The sequence below is a fragment of the Mauremys mutica genome, chromosome 22 (assembly GCF_020497125.1).
Source record: "Mauremys mutica isolate MM-2020 ecotype Southern chromosome 22, ASM2049712v1, whole genome shotgun sequence".
In the NCBI taxonomy this organism is placed as follows: domain Eukaryota; kingdom Metazoa; phylum Chordata; order Testudines; family Geoemydidae; genus Mauremys; species Mauremys mutica.
In genome coordinates, this window is record NC_059093.1 from 8,504,680 (window position 1) to 8,528,485 (window position 23,806).

General features: G+C 41.5%; 1 protein-coding gene across 4 annotated transcripts in view; it reads left to right on the plus strand.

Moving 5' to 3' along the window:
- The window catches only part of LOC123354888 (tubulin-specific chaperone cofactor E-like protein), a 97,187-nt gene that overhangs the window by 24,291 nt on the left and 49,090 nt on the right, over positions 1–23,806 (plus strand). For 3 of the 4 annotated variants that reach the window (XM_044997266.1, XM_044997265.1, XM_044997264.1), the window contains exon 9: positions 3,974–6,590. In XM_044997266.1, the coding sequence (XP_044853201.1) occupies positions 3,974–4,292 (319 nt within the window). In that variant the 3' untranslated portion in view covers positions 4,293–6,590. Of the gene's footprint in view, positions 1–3,973; positions 6,591–14,853; positions 14,919–17,970; positions 18,105–19,470; positions 19,759–23,806 lie in introns of those variants that run through there. The other variant, XM_044997267.1, reaches the window with a different exon arrangement.

Below are 23,806 nucleotides of genomic sequence, written 5' to 3' on the forward strand. Positions count from 1 at the left end.
TTTTAACCTATCTATGCAATCACTACATCAGAAGGCTCGATTCACAAATGACCCCAAGGGTGATTTGGGAGGGGCAGGAGATGGTACTAAAAGAACTAAACAGTTTCTTTCATGCAGCCTCTGAATGACTTTAGTGAAAGAGATCTCTGCTTAAATACTACAGTGATGGGTGCCCTGTATATAATTAAATTATAAATTACTGAGAGAAGGAGAATTGGGTTTAGACTCAATTACCCATCAAGCTTCTATGAAGATTGTAAGCTTTGCGGTAGGGACTGTGTCTTCCTATGTGTTTGTGCGCACCTAGCACAGTGGAACTGATTCTAATTGGGTCCTCTGGATGCCGTCAGTCTGAAATAGTCATAATCATCTAACTCCTGTAAAGAGGATTTATATTTAGGGTGAAAGCTTTACTGAGCAACTTGCTATCTCTCTACACTATCTGTGTAAGACTAAGGGGAAGATGAAAGAAATGTGTGTCCCCTCCAGCTCCTGGCCTTTAAAGACCATTGCATCCATCTTCCTGATCAATGGGCTCTTTGTCTGAATGCTTTCATCCCTACAGCTTCTCTGAGCGACTTGTGCAGCCTTAAAGGCTGTTTTTCCACTCCAGAGAGCTTCTGCCCCTTTTCAGACCATGCTACAGATGGCTGAGGTGTCTCCAATGCTGAGTTCAGGTTTCACTTCCTGGACCATTGTACCCCCACCCCTCCCCCACACACACCTGGTGTCCCTTGTTTCTGAAGTGAATTTTCTTACCTCTCTCACCCCCCCACCTCCAAGTCTGGCATCTGCTCTCAAACCTGTCTTTAAAGTCTGTTCCTAGTTAGATCAAGAGCAAGTGTAGCTGATTAACTGGCAGGGATGCAGTCAGCATTGCTCATACAGGGATCCTGGAAATTCTGCCAAATTCAGCTGAGCTGGACATATCTGTACGTGAAAAGCTTGCAAACAGAAATGACTCTCTTGGCTAGAGAGATGTATCCTATTATCTATAAAGAAAATAGTATTCTCTCTCTTTAAATCAGCCTGGTTGCATTGTAAGTATTTGCAGCCTACCTGTTGCATGAATTGGAAAAGGAGTGAAATGTATAGCATAACTTTCCATTCTTCAGTGGCTTGTGTTAAAACTAAGGCCCACTTCTTGAGTGACACCTCTTGTAGGTGGATTTCTAATGAGTTACGTGCTTGTCTGGGCCACTGTTCGTACATAGAATATCAAACAGTTTTAGCCAGGTTCACTTCTTCCGGCTCTTCTTCTCTGGCAGTCAGTGTCTATCAGGTGGTGGAAGGTGATTATGTACATCTCAGAAGTGCCTATAACCTTGGTATCGAAGTACCAAATGAGTACTGTGTGTAGGCCTTTATGGATTTGGGGGAATACAGTTGTTTCACTGCAGAATTTGATTATGGTACAAGAAACAGGCTGTGAGATTTTTCTGGCTTTCCCCAAGAGGGAAAATTGGGCTAATGTTTCAGAACACGCAGCATGTTTACAGTGTGTGTTTTCACTTCTCCTCATTCTCCTCCTCCACTGTACTGGTCCCCCTATTCATCCCCACTTTTCGCCTGCAGCCCGCAGGAGCTCAGTGCATCTCAGGTACACGCAGACCTTCTGAGTCTGCTGCGCTCTCTGCGGAACCAACTGTTCACTTTTCTGCAAATATTAGGGTTGCCAACCATCCAGGATTGTCCTGGCGTCTCCAGGAATTAAAGATTAATCTTTAATTAAAGGTTACGTCCTGGGACGAAACCTCCAGGAATACGTCCAACCAAAATTGGAGAAGTGTGTTCTCTCTCTCTTACTCTGTCTCCTGCTGGAGGCATAAGGAAGTGCACTGGGGAAATCCTCATTCTCGGTGTCAAGGTGATTAATGCTAATGTAACTGTTTGTTTGTAAAATACGGGGAACATGTTTCCTCCTCTCTGAGCTAATGGTTTTCTAAATAGGCCTGATTGTATCTCCCTGTATATTGTGAGAACAGGGCTGTGGCCTGTTTTTGGGCACTGCTCCCCATTGAAGGCTCGTTTTGCCCTGAGATGATAGGGAAATCCTAGTGCGCTGTGGCCATTACCTCATGCTCTGTGCAGACAGAGGGCCTGCTGTTGTGAAGGAACATTCCTACATTTAACATGAGTCCCCGGGGGCTCCGATATTGCCAGGCTCCATCATCCCCTGACTGGGGCCGTGACACAGCACTGATCACATTAAGCTCTGAGTCAGATGGGAAACAAAAAGAGCTTTCTGTGCAGCCCACTGTGGAGAGACTCTGAAATGTTACCTCCTGTCCGCAGCTCTCTAGCTTTGTCATTTCGATTCCCTTGTACTTTGTGTTAAGTTTTTGCCACTTTCCCAGCCCATCGGCAGAGATGCTACCTTTCTTCCCTGATGGGAGAGATACCCGCTGCGGCGGGGAGGAGAGAAGAGACTTGCCTCTTCCAGGGAACGTCTCTGGGTGGCTGGATCTTTTCAAGACCATTCTTAGGGCTTGTCTACACGGGGAAATTGGCCGGCAGAACTGTAGCAGTATAGTTCTTGGTGGATGTAATCCTGGAATAAAAGTTACCTTATTCTGGTATAATTTTTCACTTTTATTCTGGAATAGTGTCCCCCTGGGGAATGATACCAGCATAGCAACAGGGGTATAATTAGATGGCTGTAGTTCTACTGGTCAGTTTCCTCATGTGGATAAGCCTTTAGTTGTTTTCTCAAGTCCATCGAACCCACATGGCCACTACTTCTCTCCGCACCCTTCTCCAGCCAGGGAAAGTTCCGTGATCCATCCTGCAGCGTGTTGGATTCAGAGAAAGTCTAAAGTTGTATCAGATCAAACTGGCCTTCTGATGGGGGGTGCAGCACTTACTTTAAAGGGACCTGATTTTCAGGGTATGAAGCACCTTAAAATTGAGGCAACGAAACTCACAGTTTTTGAAAATTTTGACCAAAGTGCTTTGTAGTATTATTATTTTATTATTTAGTATTTAATTCTGATACTTTTTCGTCACATATTTGGGCAAGAGACGTAAGCAATTGTTAGAACAATTTCCAGTTATTGAATAACTTTTCTCAGTTTCCTTAACTGATGAAATGAGTATTTTCAGAGCAGTTCACAGGTATTCCATACACATCTTGAGTTGCTGATAATGCCTTCTTCTAAAACACTATATTCTGCCTTCCATTCAGTCTAATATCTTTACAGCTTTGGCCATAGTCTGAGACAAGGTTACTATAGTAGATGGCCTTTCTGCTTTTGTTCCTAGTATGGCAATTCGTATCAAAACGTGTACTTCTTCCCAAGCATTGTATGGAAAATACGAGTACAAACATCACGGTCTAGATTCATTCTTTGTGGAAGTCCATTTATGTCTATTGATTTTCATCTGGAATGAATATTGCCCCATGTAGTTAGTGAGTTATAATGAGGACCTCCCTTAAATCTCCAAGATTTAGTGGCAGATGTGAAACCAGGTATTTGGTGCATTTTTTTTGCTGTTCATGCACAGTGTCCGTGTATGAGGAGGGCTCTGTATTACTTCTAAATTATTGAATTCTTAAACAGTGTTCTTCATGCAACAGAGGATTGTCTTCACTAGAATTTCACCTCAAGTTAATTGATTAGCTCTTAACTTGATTGCAGATTAACTAGCGAATGCCATGTGGTCTTGTTGTTAAAATGAGATGCAGGGTGACTTGTAGTTAAGATGCCTGGGTTCTTTTTTTGGCTCTTGCTGAATCACTGTGTGTCTTGGCCAAATCCCTCGACCCCTCTGAGTCTCACTTTACCAATCTCTAAAATGGTTACAATCTTAACTCACAGGTATTAATTAAGCCTTGCAACTTATTTGCAGAGACCCCTTGGAGATCTGTAGGTGGAAGGTATCAGTATTATAGTTACAGAGCACAAATAATTTGTGAGCAGTGTGACAGTTGTATGGGCAGTTATGACGTAGCTCTCTGTTTCTTGTTTTCTAGGTATCATGAGCTAGTAACAAAATACGGAAAGCTGGAGCCCTTAGCGGTAGTGGATCTTCGGCCCCGGAGCAGCGCAAAGGTTGAAGTTCACTTCAAAGATAAGGTGGAGGAAATATCCATCCGTCTAGATCAGACGGTGGCAGAATTAAAGAAACAATTAAAAACTGTAGTGCATTTGTCAACAAGCAACATGTTGCTCTACTACTTTGACCATGAAGCTCCCTTTGGTCCCGAGGAGATGAAATACAACTCACGGGCATTACATTCTTATGGCATTCAGGATGGAGACAAATTTTTTGTGGAGCCCAAATCTAAATAACCTCTTCTGGCTTTGTGCATTCACACCAACACACACACACACACACACACGAGTTAAAGACTTTTTGCAGGGTTTTTAGGTTGGTTGTTGGGTTGAAGTTTTGTTTTGTTTTTATACCAGTTGACTTCTTAGCCCAAGTAGTGTGCCCAAATCTGAGAGAGACATGCCACCATCTGATGCAAATGAACTTAAGAGGAGATAACTGACTTCAGTGTGTGTGCGTGTGTTTCAGGATGTCTGATACCCTGATGTTCTTGTTACTCTTCCAGTATACTCGTGAATTTAGCATGAATCGTCAGCTCTTCAAGCTAAGGGGTATTACGGTCCATCAGTAAGGGAGTCAGAGCTCAGTGCAGAATTTGGTCAGTACTTCTGTTAGATTAAAGATTTTACTCAGCACTTGTCCACCCAGTTATTTGACTCCGACTATAAATAGCTGAATTGCTGTTTATCCAGCCAAGTGATGTCTCTAAATTTTTGTTGTTGTTGAGGTTAGTGAAAAGATTTTAAGCAGTATTCAGCCTGATTTAGAACTCAGGTATTCAGAGCCTCCTAAACTACACTTTGTTTGCAAGAGTAAATGGGAGAGAGAAAATGTACAAATAAAAAAATCTTTTACTCCCAAAACTCTCTATCTAGAGTAGTCAGTTCTACTCTGATCAACTTCACTAGACTTCTGGCATTGTGTGTAGTCGAGTGACACATCTGATGTTACTAAAGGTTGGAATTAACAGTATTTTGGCCAAATATGTTTATATGCTAATTTGCAGAAAACTCTGGCTGTTCTTGGATGGGTTTTGTGTCAACTGGGAATCCAAATTAACAGCACAACAGTATGCCGAACAGCATAGTGGAGTTGCTTTGAATGTCCTTTCCCTGTTGCCTGCAAGATCCACTAATAAGCACTTACCCTTTGGCCAGTTTGTGTTGAGAGTAGAAAGACTAAAATCATTCTCCTGACAAAGTCCTATTCCTTAGTATAAAGTCCTATTTCTTACTCTTGCTCCAGGAACCCATCCTAATCTAGCACTTTTCCCCCTACCATTTTAATGTAGACCCTCTGTTTAAGATAGGTACCAGTTTTGCTTACATCAGTTTGTAGAAGGTGAGTAGATGAGAAACCGCTCGCATTTATCATAAAGCAGATGTTCACGATCCAGATTCCCTCCCCCGTGTCCTCCACCAAACTCTCCATGGGCATAGTGTGCTGATTTTAAATAGGCCCTTTTTTCCTTTAGAGCTGGGTCTCTTTCTTATGATCCTGCTGTGAAATCCTCAGCCCTTTTATGTATCTCTTGTAAATCACACAGCTGTTTCCCCGTACAGTGCCCTCCCTTGTTCCTCTGTCACCTTGACAAGTTGAAGACTTTACACTGATTTAAGCAACTACGTTTTTAAAAAATGTTTTTCAAGCAGTGTAGTCAGGGCTCTAGTTACGTGTGAACTTCTGACCTTAGCTCTTTAACATCCTCTCCCTTCCCGTGCACTTTCTTTCTCGTGATGCTTTTGTCTGGGTTACTGGACTCCTTTATATTCTTGGAGTTGTGTATTCTCTTCATATTTTACCTGGATCGTCCAGGGAGGGATATAATCTCATACTCTTCAGATTCAGTATCTAGGAACTATTCAACTGAGAGTGGTTCCATATCTAGAGTAAACGTAAAAATAAGAGGATTCAAGATAGGTTAATTATTTGTGCCCTGGTCTTCTGTTGTAAGAGTTGATCTCCTGGGAACATCAAGAAGAGCAGTATAAAACAGACCACGGCTTGCATGTATAACATGGAATGCACATGACCTGACTTGATCCAATAAGAATAAAGAACCATGAAATGGTGACAGTGTAATATGAAGTTTTACTTTTAAGGACTCTTGTTGCAGAATGTGCTTTATAAGCTGTAGCATAACTGAGGATGTATTTGCTGCCCTGCAATGGAACGCCAAGCCAACACATGTATGATATATACATACATACACATAGAGGAACTTGTGTTTAATAAGATATTTTATTATAAAACAAAGTTTTATGAAGATATGGTTGTTTAATATTAGAAGCTTATTTCTCCTGTTGACCTACTGTATGAGTGTGTTGCCCATCAGTCATAAGCTTGTGCAGGTTATGTGACTGATGCAGATATAAAGGAATATCTGATCTAATTCTATAGAACGGTAATCACCTATCTTGGGTATATTTATGGCATTGTAACTGGTATTAACGAGACACTGTAATTATTGACCAACTGTTTTAGCACAATTAAATATCTTGGTTTTAGAGAAGGAAATAAAGTAAATTAAAGCATTTGATGGGATCTTACAAATGCTTGTAAGTTTGTTTGCCTGTGAAAAGTTTTGATCATATCCAGAAACAAAATTGGTGCTGTCGCCATGTTGGCTCTGAACAACAGTTGAATGTTATTTTTATGATGGACCTGGTAGGAATGGGAGAACTGAGTAGAAAAACAAGGGTTTTTTAATGAACAAGGATAATGCCCTCTTCACAGCTATCTGAGATTTAGCACTATCATATAAACCAGATCAATGATCCACGCAGGTTTGTGAAAGCCACAGCACAGACACTGCAGTTTTACCACTCTAGGGAACAGGCTGTCTCTAGCCAGTATTATAGAACCATTCACAATCTGTCCAGCCAGCAGAATATGCATTTTGTAGAAAAATTTCAGTAGACTTCTGCTGTGTAAGAAAAAAGGCAATGCCAAAAAAGGAAATGTTTGACACATCCAGATGCTCAGCCCTGGAATGTGGGGGGGGGCGGGAATTGCACAAAATTGAAAATGCTCAAAATTGGATCATCTTCCAATTTTACTGACCATTGGAAATTGGGTCCTATTTTTGCATAATATTCCCATTTAAAATGGGGCTGCTTTTGAGCAATTTCATAGAATGTTGGAAGCCTAAAATTGTAAGGGAATAAAATTGCAGAAATTTTCACCTAATTCTAGTTGATGCCTAATGGTCCAGAATTCCAAAATCTCTATTTGTAGACATTCCCAGTTTAATATATGGTCCAGAGTTATGGGTTTAAAAAAAAAAAAAAAAAAAACTTAATAGCTACTGCTCCTCCTGTGTCCTTTAACCAAATGCTACTTTTGCCAGCCATTGTTTTGTTATTGATGTTACTTCATACACATAAGCCTCCCCTGGGTACTTTACATAGAGTGGATTTTCTAACTACCTAGTTTACAGGGAACTAGGTGGGAATTACAAATCCGAACATTACACAGCTTTGTATAATGAGGTTAAATGCTGTGACATTTTGCTTTCTGATTTGTGTGTGTCTTGAATATCCATGATGTGACCAGATGGTACAGCTAGATTGCTTAAACCAGCAAATTTATGGGATGTACGGTTGTAACAAAGGATGCATCCGTGAGTGTATGTGTTAGAAACTGCTGTTAACCCTCATGGTAGTTAAGTATGTTCTCTGGGTGGACTGTTAGGCCTAGTATACAGCATGATCTTGGGAAACCACTAACAAATGTAACCACAAGCCTGGTCTACACTTAAAAATTAGATTGACCTAGCTACATTGCTCAGGGCTGTGAACAGTTTCCCACCCTGAATGTCTTTTTGCCTGACCTCCAGTGTAGATGCAGCTAGGTCGACAGACAAGTTCTTCTGGCAACCTAACACCGCCTCTCAGGTAGCTTAACTACGTTGATGGAAAAATCGCTTCCGTCAACGTATGTAGTATAGACATACTCATAGTCTTTGCTCTACAGTGTGACCGGTTTCTTTGCCTGCAGTAGATTGGACCCTAAAAATTCCAAGCATAGATCCCAAGTACAAAATTGTTCATCAGTTGCCATTTGTGCTTGTAAATGACATGCTTTTGGTTTTGTCCATGTACGGTTTTGAAAATGCAAAGCATCCCAGAAGCTGTAGTGTGTATTCTCAGCACACGCATAATTTGACTGTTGTGTTTGGTTTTTTTGTAGATGTTCAAGCAGACTCCCTCTCCATTATATGGAGAAGGTAGTCAGCCATTTCTCAATCTTCTGCCTCACTGATTTGTCTCCTGAAGTTACCAGAAATTCTTTTGTTGTTCCTTTTTTGAATATAATTTAAACGTGAAGGTCTGTGTAATCTTTAGCAAGAAAAAATATGCTCCAAGTTTCCCTTTTCTCCTGTGTTCTGGTTTCTCTCTTGGGTACTGGAGTCAGGGGGAATATGCTTCTGGCTCCAAAAATCTGCTTTTGGTTCAATGGCAGAGTTTGCTGAGGAACTTATATCAATTAGGTAATTGGTTTGATCATTTCAATAAACTTATTTAAACTTTTGCACACACACACCAAAAAAAAGTGTCCAGGGGGTTTCTTGACAACTTTCTCATTTGTTTCTTTTAGCAAAACTTCTGCACCCCCACCCCATGCATACTTTTCCCCTCTGCCTTTGGGATAGTTAGAACATCAGTTCTTTGGTGCAATAAATATCTGTTAAGGCAGCTTGTGTCTCGAAAAGCTAATGCACATTGTCTGGCTCCTGAAAGATTCCTATTGTTGAGACTGGTTGAAAGTGATTTTGAATTGTCAGTGCTCAATGTTCCCATGCCATTATCTTAAGCACAGGTGTAAAGTCAGCAGGAGCCCACAGCTTTAGAGTTGGATTTTGAAAAGCTTTTAGTGTTGACCTAATTCTGCTCCCATTAAAGTCAATGGTAACACTCCCATAGACTTCAGTGAGAGCAGAGTTGGGCCAATGCGAAGTGCTTTGGAAAATCTACCCTTAAGCTCTTATCTCTTCATCCCTTTTTCCTCCTTGCATCCTCCAAGCACCTATGCAAAATAACTTACTACTTCAATATAAAACCTGGTCTCTCATAGCTAGGTTAACTTAAACCCTAGTGATAATACCTTTAATACAATAGTGGCTATCACAGCAATAGGTACTAGAGCGATGGCTTAATAGAGCACTTTCTATTTGAAGATTCTTACTGTGCTTTACAAAGTCTCAAAGCTTCTGTACTTATTTCGCCACTGAACAACATTGCCTTAGGGTGTTACGGTTGTGGCACAAGTGGAAATAAAGCCCCTGAGCCATGAGTCAGCCCCTTCCTCAACCACTCACCACACTGTCATTCAAGTTAAATGAGTTTTATCCGCAAAGAGAGAAGCACTAAAATTAAGGTCAGGTTATTGGATTTCATATTTTTTTGGCTATTTATAAATAGCTTGGAGCTAATACTTGAAATAAAAATGGTACGTGAAATTGATTTTAAAATTATGAAGTTGTTTCTTTGGCTTCTGACTTGATTTGGAACATCACGCTGTTTGCGTTAGCATTGATGGAACCTGTGGAGGTGAAGAAAGACTTAACCCCATAATGTTTCTTTAACATGTAACGCAACACCCGGAGATTCACGTGGGCTAAACAGTGTTATGGCAGATAAACAGCAAGTCTAATGTTCTGGTTGTTAAGTCTTTCTCAAGGACATATTGGTTTGCCTGCTGACCTTGAATTGTTCCATTGTTTCAGACACAAAGCAACTTCCTCCCGTGCTACGTCCGACAAGAACTTCTTGTGTAGAATGAGACGGCGCATACCATTATACAGGTTATTTGGGGGTTTTTTCCTTCTAAAGTGGATGCCCGTCTTTCAGAGACAGGACTGAGACCCATCACCTCATTTTAGTCGCTGGGAAGCAGTGGGGACTTGACGAAAGAGCACTGGACTGGGACTCCGGAGATTTGGGGTTCTATTCCTGGCTCCTCCTCTGGTTTGCTAGATGGCCTTGAGCAAGTCACTTTGCCTCCCTGTGCCTTAGTTTCCCCATCTATAAAATTGGAGTAAGTCACCTTTTTAAGTGCTTTGAAATCTGCAGATAAAAATGGCATAAAAGAGCTAAATGTTATTACTACATGTGCTACCACTGATCAGCTAACAACTTTAGATCAAGGCTGACCTAGTCCTAGGAGTCCAGAAGTGACCTAGAGGTTAAGGTTTAATCATCACCAGTTCCCACGCATCACCCAAGTCCCCTTTGTGTATTGTGGTCAACATGCAGCACTCACTGTATCTCACCTGTACTGGAGAATCTGAGCATATTAAATTGCATAATCCAGATTATTCTACGGTTTATCATGCCTTTCCCTAGGAGTGATGAAAAATTACTTTCCTTGTCTTTGTCTTCCCCGTAAAGAGTATTTGACTAAATTCTTATGTCTGGTACCAAAATTAGTAAATCATCCTCTCCAGCACTGGCAGCCAGATTGAGGATATGTCTATACTGCAATCGTGGGGGCTGATTGCAGCTCAAGTAGATGTACCCGAACTAGCATTAAGCAAGCTAGTTTGGGTAGCAGAGCAATGAAGCCGTAGCAGCATGGATTTTGGCACTGCTCTACAAGCCCACCTAGGTAATCACTCCGGTAGCTATCCTGCACTGGAGCCCGCTCTGCCACAACTTCACTGTTGCCTTTCCAGAACTGGCTTGATTCAAGCTAGCTCCGGCACGTCTATATGCGTTGTGGCCACAGCCCGTGATTGCAGTGTAGACATGCCTTTAGCTACACACCAACCTTTGGGAAGAAAACCCCATACAGCAACCTGAAGTGTCTACCACCATTCAAAGGGAGTGATAGAGAGAAATGGGATAATGGGATGAAATTAAAAGGAAGATTTAATCTGAATAGTAGCAAACGTTCCCTGACAGGCAGATCTATTCTCCTTCAGAGTAATCTCCCCAAGCCCTATTGCCTGCCATTTACAATTAGAATAGATTGCGCACTCTCACAGTGGGGAGGGAGCAATCCTGCACGGGCAAAGCTGAAGGAAACCACCTGCTGCGTATTTTTCATTCTTTAATTTATCTAAGTCCTGGATCTAAGTCTAGGTTTAATTGTCAGCCAGATTTGAAATCGAGTCAGGAACCTCTCATGAAAAACAGAAAAAGTTAAAGCTCCCAGTAGAGGAATGACTACAGGTGCGCGCAGCAATTGTAAGGTTGATTTAGTTGGAGGTTGGTCCTGCTTTGAGCAGGGGGTTGGACTAGACCTCCTGAGGTCCCTGCCAGCCCTGATATTCTATGAAGGTAGCAGGGCTGGGCCAGGCCAACAGTCCTGCATTAAGCAATAAAGGGAGGTATAATGGGAGATGAGTGATACCTTCCCTGGAGGAAATTACGATCTGGAAAAATCCGCTTTCCACCAGACTCCAGCATCAGCTTCAGAAAACCTTTTTTGGACTTCGTTCAAACCCTTACTTGGGGGAATTATTTAACCCAGTTCCCATCGGTGTGGTTATTTTGACCTTCGCTTACTTGAGTTAGGACAAGTCTCTGGAAAGTCTAGCCCACCTTTTTTGAATGATTTGCTTGTCCTGAGCCTCAGTGGGGGAAGTAAAATATTGTTACTTATTTGGTTACTTATGTGCTCAGCACTGTACAATGCAGAACGAAACCCCAAAGAAAAAACAAAATCTGGAAGATAGGAAGTTCAGTCCAAATTGTTAGGCAAGGAGTAAAATCAAAGCAGCTCTAGTCATCATAGAACTTTCAGACAGCAGCTGAATTTTAAACATAAAACAATCAGAGGGCAAAAGGATACGTTCAGATTTTCGGTATTCATCATAAAGCAGCACACAGGAGTACAAGCCCAGTTTATTTTCACGTTGCAGGTAATCTGTGAAGAGCCTTCTGAAGAGAGAGAGAGGCTTGTTTTGTTTTGGCCTTTGGAGTGAATCCAAATGCACTGAATGGCTGGTAGTATTAGAAGAATCCAGCCCTCGATTCCCCCTTCAGGGCTTTCTTCCCTTCAGTAGACCGGGAATCAGGTTCACAAGTAGGGGGTTTGTCTCGGTAGCCTGCTGCAAGGCCCAGACCCTGCAAATGTTTCCTCCTGTGTTTGGCTTTACGCACCAGTAGCCCCACTAAAATCAACGGGGCTATGCACATGCATGAAATTAAGCGCATGGGGAAGAAGAATTTGTGGAACTGAAACCTAAATCTTCCTTTTAAAAAAAAATAAAACAAAATTTTCCCCTTTTACTCCTCCTACTCAGCCAGCTTGTTTGATTTATTGGCCCCAATCCTGCACTACACTTACACGTGTGCTGGTATTTATTTTTTTTAACTACCATTTAGTCCCATTGATTTCAACTGGAGACAAGGATCAGGGTCTTTGATTATAAGCCGTTTGGGCTGGAGACCTTCACTTATGGTGCACATACTGCACCTAGCACAATGAAGTGCTGAAATACTTGGCTTCTAGATGTTGGTGCAATGTAAATATTAACTAATTTTTGCCAAAATCCTTTGATTTTAAAACCAGGTCACTCTCACTCCCTCTTAGGGGTGGTAGGATCAGAGTAGAAATAAAATCTCCTGAAGAAGATTTGGAAAGAACTTTTCTTTAAATAGTTTTTATTTTCCTCTCTGCCAAAGCTGAACTAAGCTGATTTATGAAAACTCAAACAAGACTTTGCTGGAAAATTAACTTCATGGACATTTCAAGGGCTCTGACTTTGTTTAGTGTTTTAATCCCTATGCTGTTTAATGCTAATTCTGTAACACTATATAGAAGGTTTTTTTCCACTTGCACAAAGGAGGAAGGGGCTTGTTTCTTTTGTGGGTTGTTTTTTTTCTTTCTTCCCTAGTGAAAAGTGATTCTGATCAGAACAGCCACAAATCCAGCTCCAACTTACTGACATTTCCATCTAACTCTACCTGAAGGATTAGGGTTTTTTTATTCCCAGACAGAAACCTCTTCATTTTTACTGCCCAGAATCTGATCTGTAGATTAATTTACCATTAATTAATAGAGCAAAAAGTTTTGATTGCATCTCAACACTATTCTGGCCCTAAAACAACACAGAGAAAAACTGAATTTTCAATTAAGAGCGCAAAAGGGATTGAGACATCATTTCAGACATCAGCAATAATTGGTAAAAGAGCACTGAAATGTATTCTTCATTGACATAAGTTTTCCCCCCGGTTTACCAAGATTCAATTTAAAATTTCGGACTTAATTTCTTCCCTTCTCTGCAAAACAGGTTGGTATTTTTTTCATACTTTAAAAAAAATTGCCTTTTTTTTTTTTTTTGGAACAAATTAAGCATTGTTTCTTTTATTTTCTGTCATGGTTCCCCAGAGGTACATCATCTAGGTTTTAATGTAATGCATTTATATTCTCTGCTAGTCAGTGTGTGTGTTTCTCAGTTAATGAATCCACAGTGACTTAGATTTAAGATCTATATAAAATTCTAGCATGATACTTGCTGCTTTTCTACAGTAAGGAATACAGCGGAACCCTTTCATAGTTAAATTAATTTTTCTCACCCCAGAACAACTTTGCTGTAAGCAAGATTATTTTTTCAATCTAATTGCAATTGACACGTTGAGAAGCATTGGAGAAGTGTGGAACTGTCATTCGACTTGATTATACATGGTGTTTCACTATTTCAAACATCATTATAATTGGATTCAAGTGTAAGTAATATGTAGATATATAGACAATGTATCTAGCTATATGCCTACGTTATGTATGTTACATCTATATATATGTTTAGAAATAGACAGCTATATATGTGTACTCCATTATATAAGTAGGTCTATAGATGTATTTAGCTATATAGAGATGTAATGTTGGAGTATAGACATAGATGTAATATAATGCATGAATAGATATATATTTAATATAGAAGTGTGATTATTATGTCTCTGTATAAATAGATCACTATATAATTTATACTTGACTCTGATCATACATACTCCATACACTCACAGTGTGTATTGTGTATACACTGTAGCTTTATATAAGTGGTATATAAAAAACCTTTCCCTCTGTTAATGAATAGAAATGATAAAGTAATGAAATCAAAGCAGCTACTGTAGTCATACTTCCTCTTTGATTAATAATGTAAAACAAATTATAGTAGGCATAAAAGAAATTAAAATACCACAAAAAATTCTCTTTAATTTGCCCAGATGCATTTCCCCACTTCTATATATAGTTGATTTCTGTATAGCAAGGAAGTTGTTAAGATGTGTAAATGTTTGTGCTTCCTTCACACCAATCAAAAATGTTAAGTGATCATTGTATTACCACCCAGTACAAAAGATTAGTTAAACCAACATTTTATAGTCTTCTAACTATATGAACACACTACCGTTTATAATTCGCTCTCATTTTCTTACAATGAAAAGCTGTTCATCCTAAAGCCTGCCGTAATATCCTCACATGAAGCAGATCAGCAAAGAATTGTGTTGGATTAATAGTGGGATTGAATACACACTGGGAGCTGGGTGCTATTCATTAATTCCAACATAATGGTTCATTTCTGATTTCTGAAATCGTGTTATACATATACCCTGAGAATACCTGGAGGGCAAGTTGTTTTATCATCAGCGATTTCATTATACTACCTACCTAACTCGTCATTTTTGGTCTAGTTCATGGGTAAGGACCTACATTTCCCAATTGTCTGCATCTCTGGAGCAATCACACAATTGCAAGGCACTATTAGCCATTAGCCTGAGATTTGCTTAGCAGATCTGGTTTTGGATTGATGATTAGTTGCTCTTTTTTCTCCCCCCCCCCGCCCTTTAGGATGAATTATCCATCACTCATTAGAACCTGGGTGGCCTTTGTGTTCGTGATTGTACGGCAGCAAGGTTAGTATTTCTGACTTTTGGTCCTCGGATACTGATACTCTACATTTACAATAGGAAAACGCTTGCCTCAGAAATTTGCTACACGCAAACTTCATGTGCATAGAAAACCTTATAAAATTCTACTCAGACACTTGTCTGAGAGCAAGTACAATAGCAGGGTAATTTATTTTTAAATCATAATACCGAAGGGCAAACAAGTAGATTTTTGTGCCTTGCCTAGTAAATATACATGATAATTTTGCAAGGCTGACATTTATTCAGAGCGAGGGACAGATCTTCCACGCATATAAATTGTCATAGTTCCACTAAAATCAATGGAGCTAGGCCAATTTACATCTTCCCCTTCCTGTTTCAAATATAGAGTCTCTACACATTTCTGAGCTCTTCATGCACAATTCAGGAGTTTGGGAGGATATCGCAATTGTCATGAAAGCAGAACTTTAAAACATTCCTAGAGTTTAGATAGTTCGTCTGCCAGAATAACTTATGTAGAATGAAAGGCGGGTGGGTAGAAAGAGTCTGCAGAGATGTCAAGCTACCACAGAACGGTGTGCTCATTTACTTTCGTTAGAGCTCTGGCGCGGTTTGTGGAGTCACCCATATTCCAAGTCTTAGGTGTATCCTCATTGATATTCCCTGTGGTTTATATAGCGTGAAGAAACATTTATTAAGCTCATTCACTCTACAAAACTTCCATCCATGTTTTTTTTTTCTTGTGTGATTTTGTAAAAGGCACAGGAAAATCTCTAGATTTCTTGTTGCTTTCTTTTTTAAAATTTAAACTTGATTTCAAGAGGGTCAAGAACAGTGGAATGGGACCAATCTTGGGAGATGGGTTTGTTTTTGTAATGCTAACTCAGCATATTTGTGTTACATGACTGATTTAATTTCTTTGGGGGAGATATCCTGGTCTTGTGGTTAAGATTTAGATCTATGTGGCTTGAGATCTTGGTACTGATGCCTGCCACACACACTTGTGTGGCTACGGGCAAATAACTTTGTTTCAGTTTCCCCACCTGCAAAATAAGGATAATAATCTGCCTGCAGCTCAGGGCATTAAGGCTAGATTCCTTTGCTGGCCAAGCCTGTTGGGATATTTGGATAGGGGAGGCTATACATGCAAAGTTAGATTCCAAGGCTAGTGCTTAAAAAGTGATTGCTTAAAAGGTTGTGCTGAGTATCACACTTTAAAAAAAAATCTATAATTTATAGCTGTGACCTCAGATGTAATAGCCTGCTGGATACATAACAGCTGTGAAATGACTTATTTTACTACCTGGCAACAGGATATTTGTGATAGCCCTTACAAAATATGTATATAAGTGTAGTCGTGCATTCAGGACTCCGTCACGCACCACTTAAAACTCTCTCTAGCATGGAAATTAATATATATATACACCCACACCCACACCCATACATACACACACTGTAAAAAAAAAGCCCGTTTTTTGACTTTCAGTTCAGGTATTTTTCTTTTGAGCTAGAAAGCAGTATCGGTTAGAAGCTTCATAAAAGGGTCGGCTTCCCATTGTCCCTGTTATAGACCAGATTCTAGCGAAGGGCATCTTAAATGTTACAACAACTGAACAGCTTATACTTGCACGGAATGGGAAGAAAACCCACTGTATCTTTAAAACCCAGGCTCAGAGCAATCACCCGTCAGCTAGCAGCCTCTGAAATTGCAGGTTAGGACCTAGAAGATAAAAGAATGTCCTGAATCAACTTAAACAGAGATGGAATTGTTTTGAGTCTAGCTCCCTGGGTCAGCATTGATTGAATATAATGAGGACAGTGCATTTCTTTTCTAGCTAAGGCAAAGTGTGTTCCCTCTGTGGTAGATAACCTCATCGGGCTAAATAAATGGAGAATTATATTATAATAGATGTCTGCGAGTGGCACAGGATTGGCTATATAGCTCTTTCTATAGAGGCATAATCCGCTATTGTATACCTAGCAATTAGAGCAGGTGGAAAGTAGGCTTTTATTCCCTGTGGAAAAATTCACTGAGCATGCTTAGTTTTTGTCAAAATTTTCAATGGAAAAATTCAAGTTTTTTGACAAAAATCTTTGGCTGAAAACCGTTTTTTAATTTTTTCTGTCAAAAGATGTAAGGGAAAAGAAGATACTTTCTGTGCAGTGTTTAATTTAGTGGAAAACCTGATTTCAATGGGAAATTTTTGATTAAACTGTCCTAGCAATAGCATCTCAGGCTTGCCCCTAGTATCCTCTCAGAAGCTAAACAAGGCCAGGCCTGGTTGCTCTGTGAATGGAAGAGCTCAAAGGAAAAGGCAGAGTGCTACAGGAAGGGGTGATAAATCCATCTGTCTATCTTAGGTATGTCTTTGGTCCCCATTATTGTGATATCAGAGCTCCTCACAATCTTTCATGTATTTATCCTTACACACCCCTGTGAGGCTGGGCAGTGCTGTTAACCCCATCTTACACGTGAAAAATTGAGGCCTAGAGAGGCTAAGTAACTTGGCCAAGATCACAAAGGAAGTCTGGGGAGAAGCAGAGAAATAACCCTGGGCCCTAACCACCAAGTTAGCATCCTAACCACTGGACCATTCTCCCTCTTCTTTATTGTTCTTCCCTCTGAGATAGTACTGAACTAATGCCCCAGCCATTGTGTGAGGAGACACTGTCCTGCTGAAGATGCTGAATAAGATGTAAAACAGACGCTTTGACCGTTTGGGGTTGTGAAGGATCCTGTAGCTCTTTATACAAGAGAAGTGACATCAAACCTTATGCTTGGCCAAATTACAGTTTGAGTAGCGATGTTCCACCATTACAAAATCCCTCCTGCAGCTTCAGTTGTAGAGACTATTCTTTTCACCCCCTGTTCTAAAGTCTTGCATAGCAGTGGCGCATGTTATTAACCAGCTGCCATTCTCCACCCCAGAGGTGGCTCCATTTCAGTAGTGAGTGAAGTACAAAGTATGTAAAGAGCATCAGGAGATGTGATGCTGTGGGCCTGATCCTGTACCACTGCAGTCAGTGGGAACAGGACCAGTCCTTGTATCATTATAGTAACAATACTGTCCTCTTCCAGCTCAGTCCATGGAGATTCTGTATCCGTTCTGGCAGAATGATACGAAAACCCCCAAAGTGGATGATGGAAGCTCCTCTGAGATTAAGCTGTCCATCCCGTTCATCTTCTTTGGAGTCCCATACAGGAGCATTTATGTAAGTGGAAGGAGCAGCTCTGTAGCAGACACTGCTTTTTCACTCATTTCCCCCTCATTAGCAGCTGCATTTGAAGCACGCTCTCTCGGTGTTCAAGACATGGAAGATTTATTGATACCTACCTGACAAGTTCTTAGATTTCATGAACTGATAGGTTTTATGATTAAAAAAGTCAAAGGTGTATTTAATGGGCTAATGTTCACGGGGAAGGAATAGAAAAGGCAATAAATTACCTTTGCAGGTGATTAAATGCCAAAGCTAAGGCCTTGACGCCATGAGCATTATTCCAGTTGCATGACAAGAAACAAGAACATACAGAGCTGCCGGGGGGAGAACGATTCCTTCCACCCTGTGGTGGGTGCCTGAGAAAGTTCTGGGCAGGTGCTGCTGCTTCCCATTGGCATCACAGGAAGCCAGGCATGGGACGTTATCTGCCAGGCTGCGCTAAGAAAGGGTTAACCTCGCTGTCGCAAAAGAGTGTTCAACATGGGACCGAGACCGCAAAATGTGATCCCGATCTCAGATTCAGGGATTTTCCATTCAGGCGTTGGGCTGAGCCCAGCTGTGTTGTGCACAGGTAACCAACCCTGTCTGGCCCAACAACGGGATTTGAACATGGGACCTTGGTGCACCAGCCATTCCAAGGGGGATAACGACCCATGTTCTCCCAGCGTCAGTTACGTATGCATAGCGTGTGCACAACACAGTCATTTCCTGGAGGCTTGGGGTAGTAATCTCTGTTTTTATTTCAAGTGGCCTTTGCCTATTCCCACTTGTAGTAGAACCACTTGCTGCCTTTGTCTGGTGCCCAGCATGTGAGACACCAATGTCCCCCCGTGTAGTGCTGAAGGCTTGGCATTGCCAGGTTTGTGCTTAACAGGACAGATATTGAGCTCCCTGGAAGAGTTGGGGTCAAACGAGTCCAGTCCCAAGGACTCTGCAGAACTGCTTGCTAAGGACTTGATTAACCTGAACGCACCCAGTGACCTGGTGCCAGTTACGTCGGGCACAAAATCTCCCTGGTAAACAATACTCCTATGGTGTGGATAGGCAGAGGCTCATCTCAAAGAACTGTTGCAGCTGAGTAACCTTCACAGTTAGATCTATGTGGGGTTGTACCCTCTGCAGTTCCTGATCTCTGTCTTCCTAGCCCCAGCTTAAGATCTTTCATAGCGCAGGCCTTGCTCACTAGAGCATGAGAGATATATAAGTACCTAGATGGATAGACCTATTTACATCCCATAATTGCAAAAACCAGCCTTCACCAAAAACGCCATCAGCACAGGTATAATTTTAAGATGACCATTCTCGGCTTGCAGCCACGGCTTTGGTTTGCTTAAATCAAACCGTTCTCCTCTTTTTCTAGGTCAACAACAATGGCGTGATTTCTTTCAATGTGCTGGTCAGCCAGTTCACCCCAGAGCCTTTCCCCCTTGCAGATGGCCGGGCCTTCATTGCTCCATTTTGGGCAGACGTCCACAATGGAATCCGAGGAGAAATCTACTACAGGGAGAGCACGGACCCCGCCCTGCTGAAGAAGGTCTCCAAAGACATCAGGAAGTACTTCAAAAACCTGCCCTCTTTCTCAGCCACCTGGCTCTTTGTCATCACCTGGGAGGAGGTTACCTTCTATGGAGGCAGCAGCACGACCCCTGTAAGGGCAAAAGTTTCAATCTCTTTACTTGTGTGATGATTTTAGAAGGGTGTTGTTTTCTGTAGCAGGAATGGCGGAGGTCATGCCACAGACTCCAGCACAGTGATGTTGGTCGGAGTTTGAAGGGGTGTGATCCTGACCAACAGAGCAGTGCCATCAGAAACCCCTAGTGGAGGTGCAGTTATACTGTATAATGTTTACCAGGATAGCTTCTTTCTCTTGGCGGGAGTGATTTTGCTACACTGATTAAAAAAAAATCCTGTGTCCACACCAGGCATGCTACGCTGGGGTAGTATACAGGCATTCCTACACTGGTAAAGCACTCCTGTTGTAGACATGGCTTAAGTTAAAGGGCGGATGGATGAGATAGGACTCAGAAGACCTGGGCTCCATTCCCAGCTCTGCCACTGTCGTCTTGGGTGACCTTGGGTAAGTTACTTAATCTCTCTGGTCCTCAGAGGCCCCATCAGTAAAATGAGGATAATCGTCCTTCCTTTCTCCCACTCTTAGTCTGTCTTGTCTAGTTATATTGTGAACTTGTCAAAGGAAAGATTGACGGTCTCCTACCATGTGTTTGTACAGCAGCTAGCTCAGTGGGGCTCCAGTCTCGTTTGAGGACTTTATTCATATTACAGTGATGGCTAATTATTATTATTACATATTGATTAGATATGAGAGCGGAGTCTATTTTCTTATCCATGCCTTGCTGTATGGCTTTGATCAAGACCCTTCAGCTTCTCTGTACCTCAGTTTCCGCATCTGTAAAATGGAGATCAGGCTTATCTGCTTCTCAAGGCGCTTCAGAGGTTGGATTTTGCACACTTTATAAAGAGGGGCCAAATATTTATTAACTGAACACTGATTCAGGGCTTTCTCTTTAAATAGGGAAAGGAGAAATGTGTTCCCTTTGAGGGTGTGTGAAACTCTGAGGTTGCAAACCTCTAATCCCCTGTCCTTTATTTTTTCCAAAGTATGATTCAGTTTAAAGACCAGTTTTTCTAGTGGTAAGTGTGGGGTATTTGAAAACTGCATTGGAATTGTTGTCTGTCACTTTAATTTGTAAGTGGTTTCCTGAACTTTCTTGCAGGCTAGGGACCTCTGTAGGGAAGCCTGTGATTGGAGTCAGTCGCAGGCAGACAGCTTCTAAGCAAGGTGGGGTGAATTGTGGTTCACTGTATAAGGGAGCCAGCCTGCTTTGTCTCTTTCTGGTTTGGGGTTCTTGTGTGTTAGGGTTCTGGAGTCTAAGAAATAAAATAGCATTACCCTGCAACCTTCCAGACACAATATATATGTTTTTATTTTTGTGCATGTGTGGCATGAACATAACAGTCAGGCAGCCTGTGTTCTGTATAGAACCACCTCCCAACAGCTGCCCTGGCACAAACAAGAGCCCTGCACAGCATCTTGAATGTGAGTGTTTGTGTCAGAGGAACCTACAGATGTTTTTATTACAGTAGTGTCCCCGTAGTGCCAGGTGCTGTACAGGCATTTAGTATAGGCCCTGCCCCAAAGAATGTACAGCCTTGTATCCTGATTCTGAGATGTGATCTGCATGGGTGGGCCCCCTTTGACTTCAGTGGGGCTCTGAGTGGGAGGAGAAGTCTGTGCATGGAGAGTGTTGCAGGATCAGGGTTTAGGGTTATAAATTCTTTGGTGCTAGGGACTGTCTTTATTCAATGACTGTACAGCACCTAGCACAGTGGAGTCTAGGGTAAGTAAAAGACAAAGTGCAGTGTGTGTGTGTGTGTGTGTGTGAAAGAAACAGATGGCTTGTGAGGGCAGGAAGGATGGGGGCTTTAACTTTTCATTCTTACTTTTTCTCCCACTCACTGCTCCATTGTCCATCTTATTTTTCCCCTCACTGGATTTTGTGTCTCTCGCTCCCTCTCTCTGCTCCTCCCCCACCCATGTCCACTCTGAGTTAAATGTGAACCCAATAATTTTTCAGCTAGAATCAAACGTCCAAGGCCACATTGGCTTCAAAATTAGGCGAAGCAAGTTCTCTTCTCCCTAACGGGCTCCAGAAGTGAAGCTGCTTCTTAAAACTCTCATATCCAGGAAGTCACAATAAATTAATCTTTGGCTGAAATCCCTTCTCTTAAAAACCTGCGACTGGAAACAGAAAATGGGGACCTTTTGTGGGGTACAAACAACCTTATGGATTTTTATTGTGGCTGTGGCTGGATTTATTTCTATGCCATGTTAATCTGAGCGGGCAGTCAGGATGTTTCAGGAGTATGAGTTGAACAGCTGCTTTGAAATCCCAAATAGATGTAGGAAATCGAAAAGATTATTGACAGCATTATCACAATGACGATCAGTGCAGTAAAAGATTTATCATAATTGGTAATACAGCCCTGCCAATGATTTGGCTGGATTAGCGGCTCTTTAATTCCATAAACACAAAGGAGTCTGATCTCTTAAGAAGTCAGCTATGACAAAGAGCCCTGTTCCTTTCCATTTGTTAGGGTTGTTTGAAATTTAATGCATTTTTCCAATCTCATTGGCACACAGTTCCAAAGTGTTTTGAGCCAGAAGCAGTACTGAGATCCCTGTATTGCTGGGAAAATTGCACACAATGCAATTTATTTTGGTACATAGCATCCTTCCTGCACAATATCAGAGAATTCTTTTGATTTACGTGTAAAATAGTATATGCAACTTTTGAAGGTGAAATTCACCCCAATGCAGAAAACCTGTGCAAAACTTCCTTAATGCCTGCTTTGAAGAGTGACTCAGTAAAAATGGCATCAGAGATTAGAGACAGGCCAAAATTTTCAGCCAAAAATGCAGATTTGGAGACACTGACACGCTTTCAGAATTCGTGTTGATTTTGCTAAATTATTTCGGACAACACCTGTGTTCCATTCCTCCCCCCAGCCCCCAATTGATTTGTTTCCTTTTAACATTTTCTAAACGAAACATTTTGTTTTTGTGGTTCAAAATGATGTTTTTGATGATTTCAAAATTTCGTTTCATTTTGTTAAAAAAAATGGTTGTTAAATATTGCAGTCAAAACAAAACATTTTGTTCCCTTTCAATGCACTGTTTTGTTCAAGCCAAAAATGATTTTTTTCCACTTTTTGATTCATGAAAAATCTTGATTTCGGATTGAATGGATATAAAAATTGGGGGGAGGGGGGCGGCGCGGCGGCTGGAGGGAATTTTTCAGGATTGCCAGTGCATCAAAAAATCAGTTTTTCACCTAGCTTTATCTGGAATTCCATGGTTATTGATACTCTGGATCAAATATGCTCTGTTGACAAGAGGTTTCTCCTGCCAGTTAGTGCTGCAAACTCTTCAGTTCTGAGATTCAAATGGGGAACTTTCTGTCTGAGTACATCATTTCCGACCATAAGGGTTCTGCTGGCCATATTGGATCTCAGTGATGCTTGTGCGCCCTCATCTTTGGCGGGTTTGCACAGGTTTAACTGACTGGAACTTAGTTAGATTATTTTAGTAATAGCATGGCAGTGCCTGGTGATCTCAGCCAAAATCAGGGCCCCACGTGCTAGGCGCTGTACATACCCATAGTAACAGCCAGCCTCTGCATCAGCATTTATAATCTATATAGACAAGACAGACAAGGGGTGAGAGAAAGGAAGGATTGTTAATCCCCCCTTGGCAGAAGTGGGAAATTCTGCAGTGATTTGCTGAAGGTCACAGAGGGAGTCTGTGACACCGCTGGGAATTAGATCCAGATCTTTTGGGTCACAGGCTGCAGGAGCAGCCTTCCTCATCTGTGTAGAATGTATGAAACGCTCTCTTAGCTCTGCTGGCTCTGCGGGGATGGACTCCTGCAGCCCACAGAGCCCCATTGACATGAATAGAGCTCTACGCAGGTGCACCCTTCACCCTCCCTGATCAGCTGTCAAGGTCGGAGCTTCATTTTTGTCTCTAAAGCCAGCAGATCTGGCTCTGAATTCTCCCAGGGAGCCAAGCCTGAATCACAGAAATGTAGAGCTTGAACAGACTTCGAAGGGTCATCTAGTTCAGCCCCTCTGCAGGACCAAGTAAACCTAGATCACCCCTGACAAGTGTTTATTTA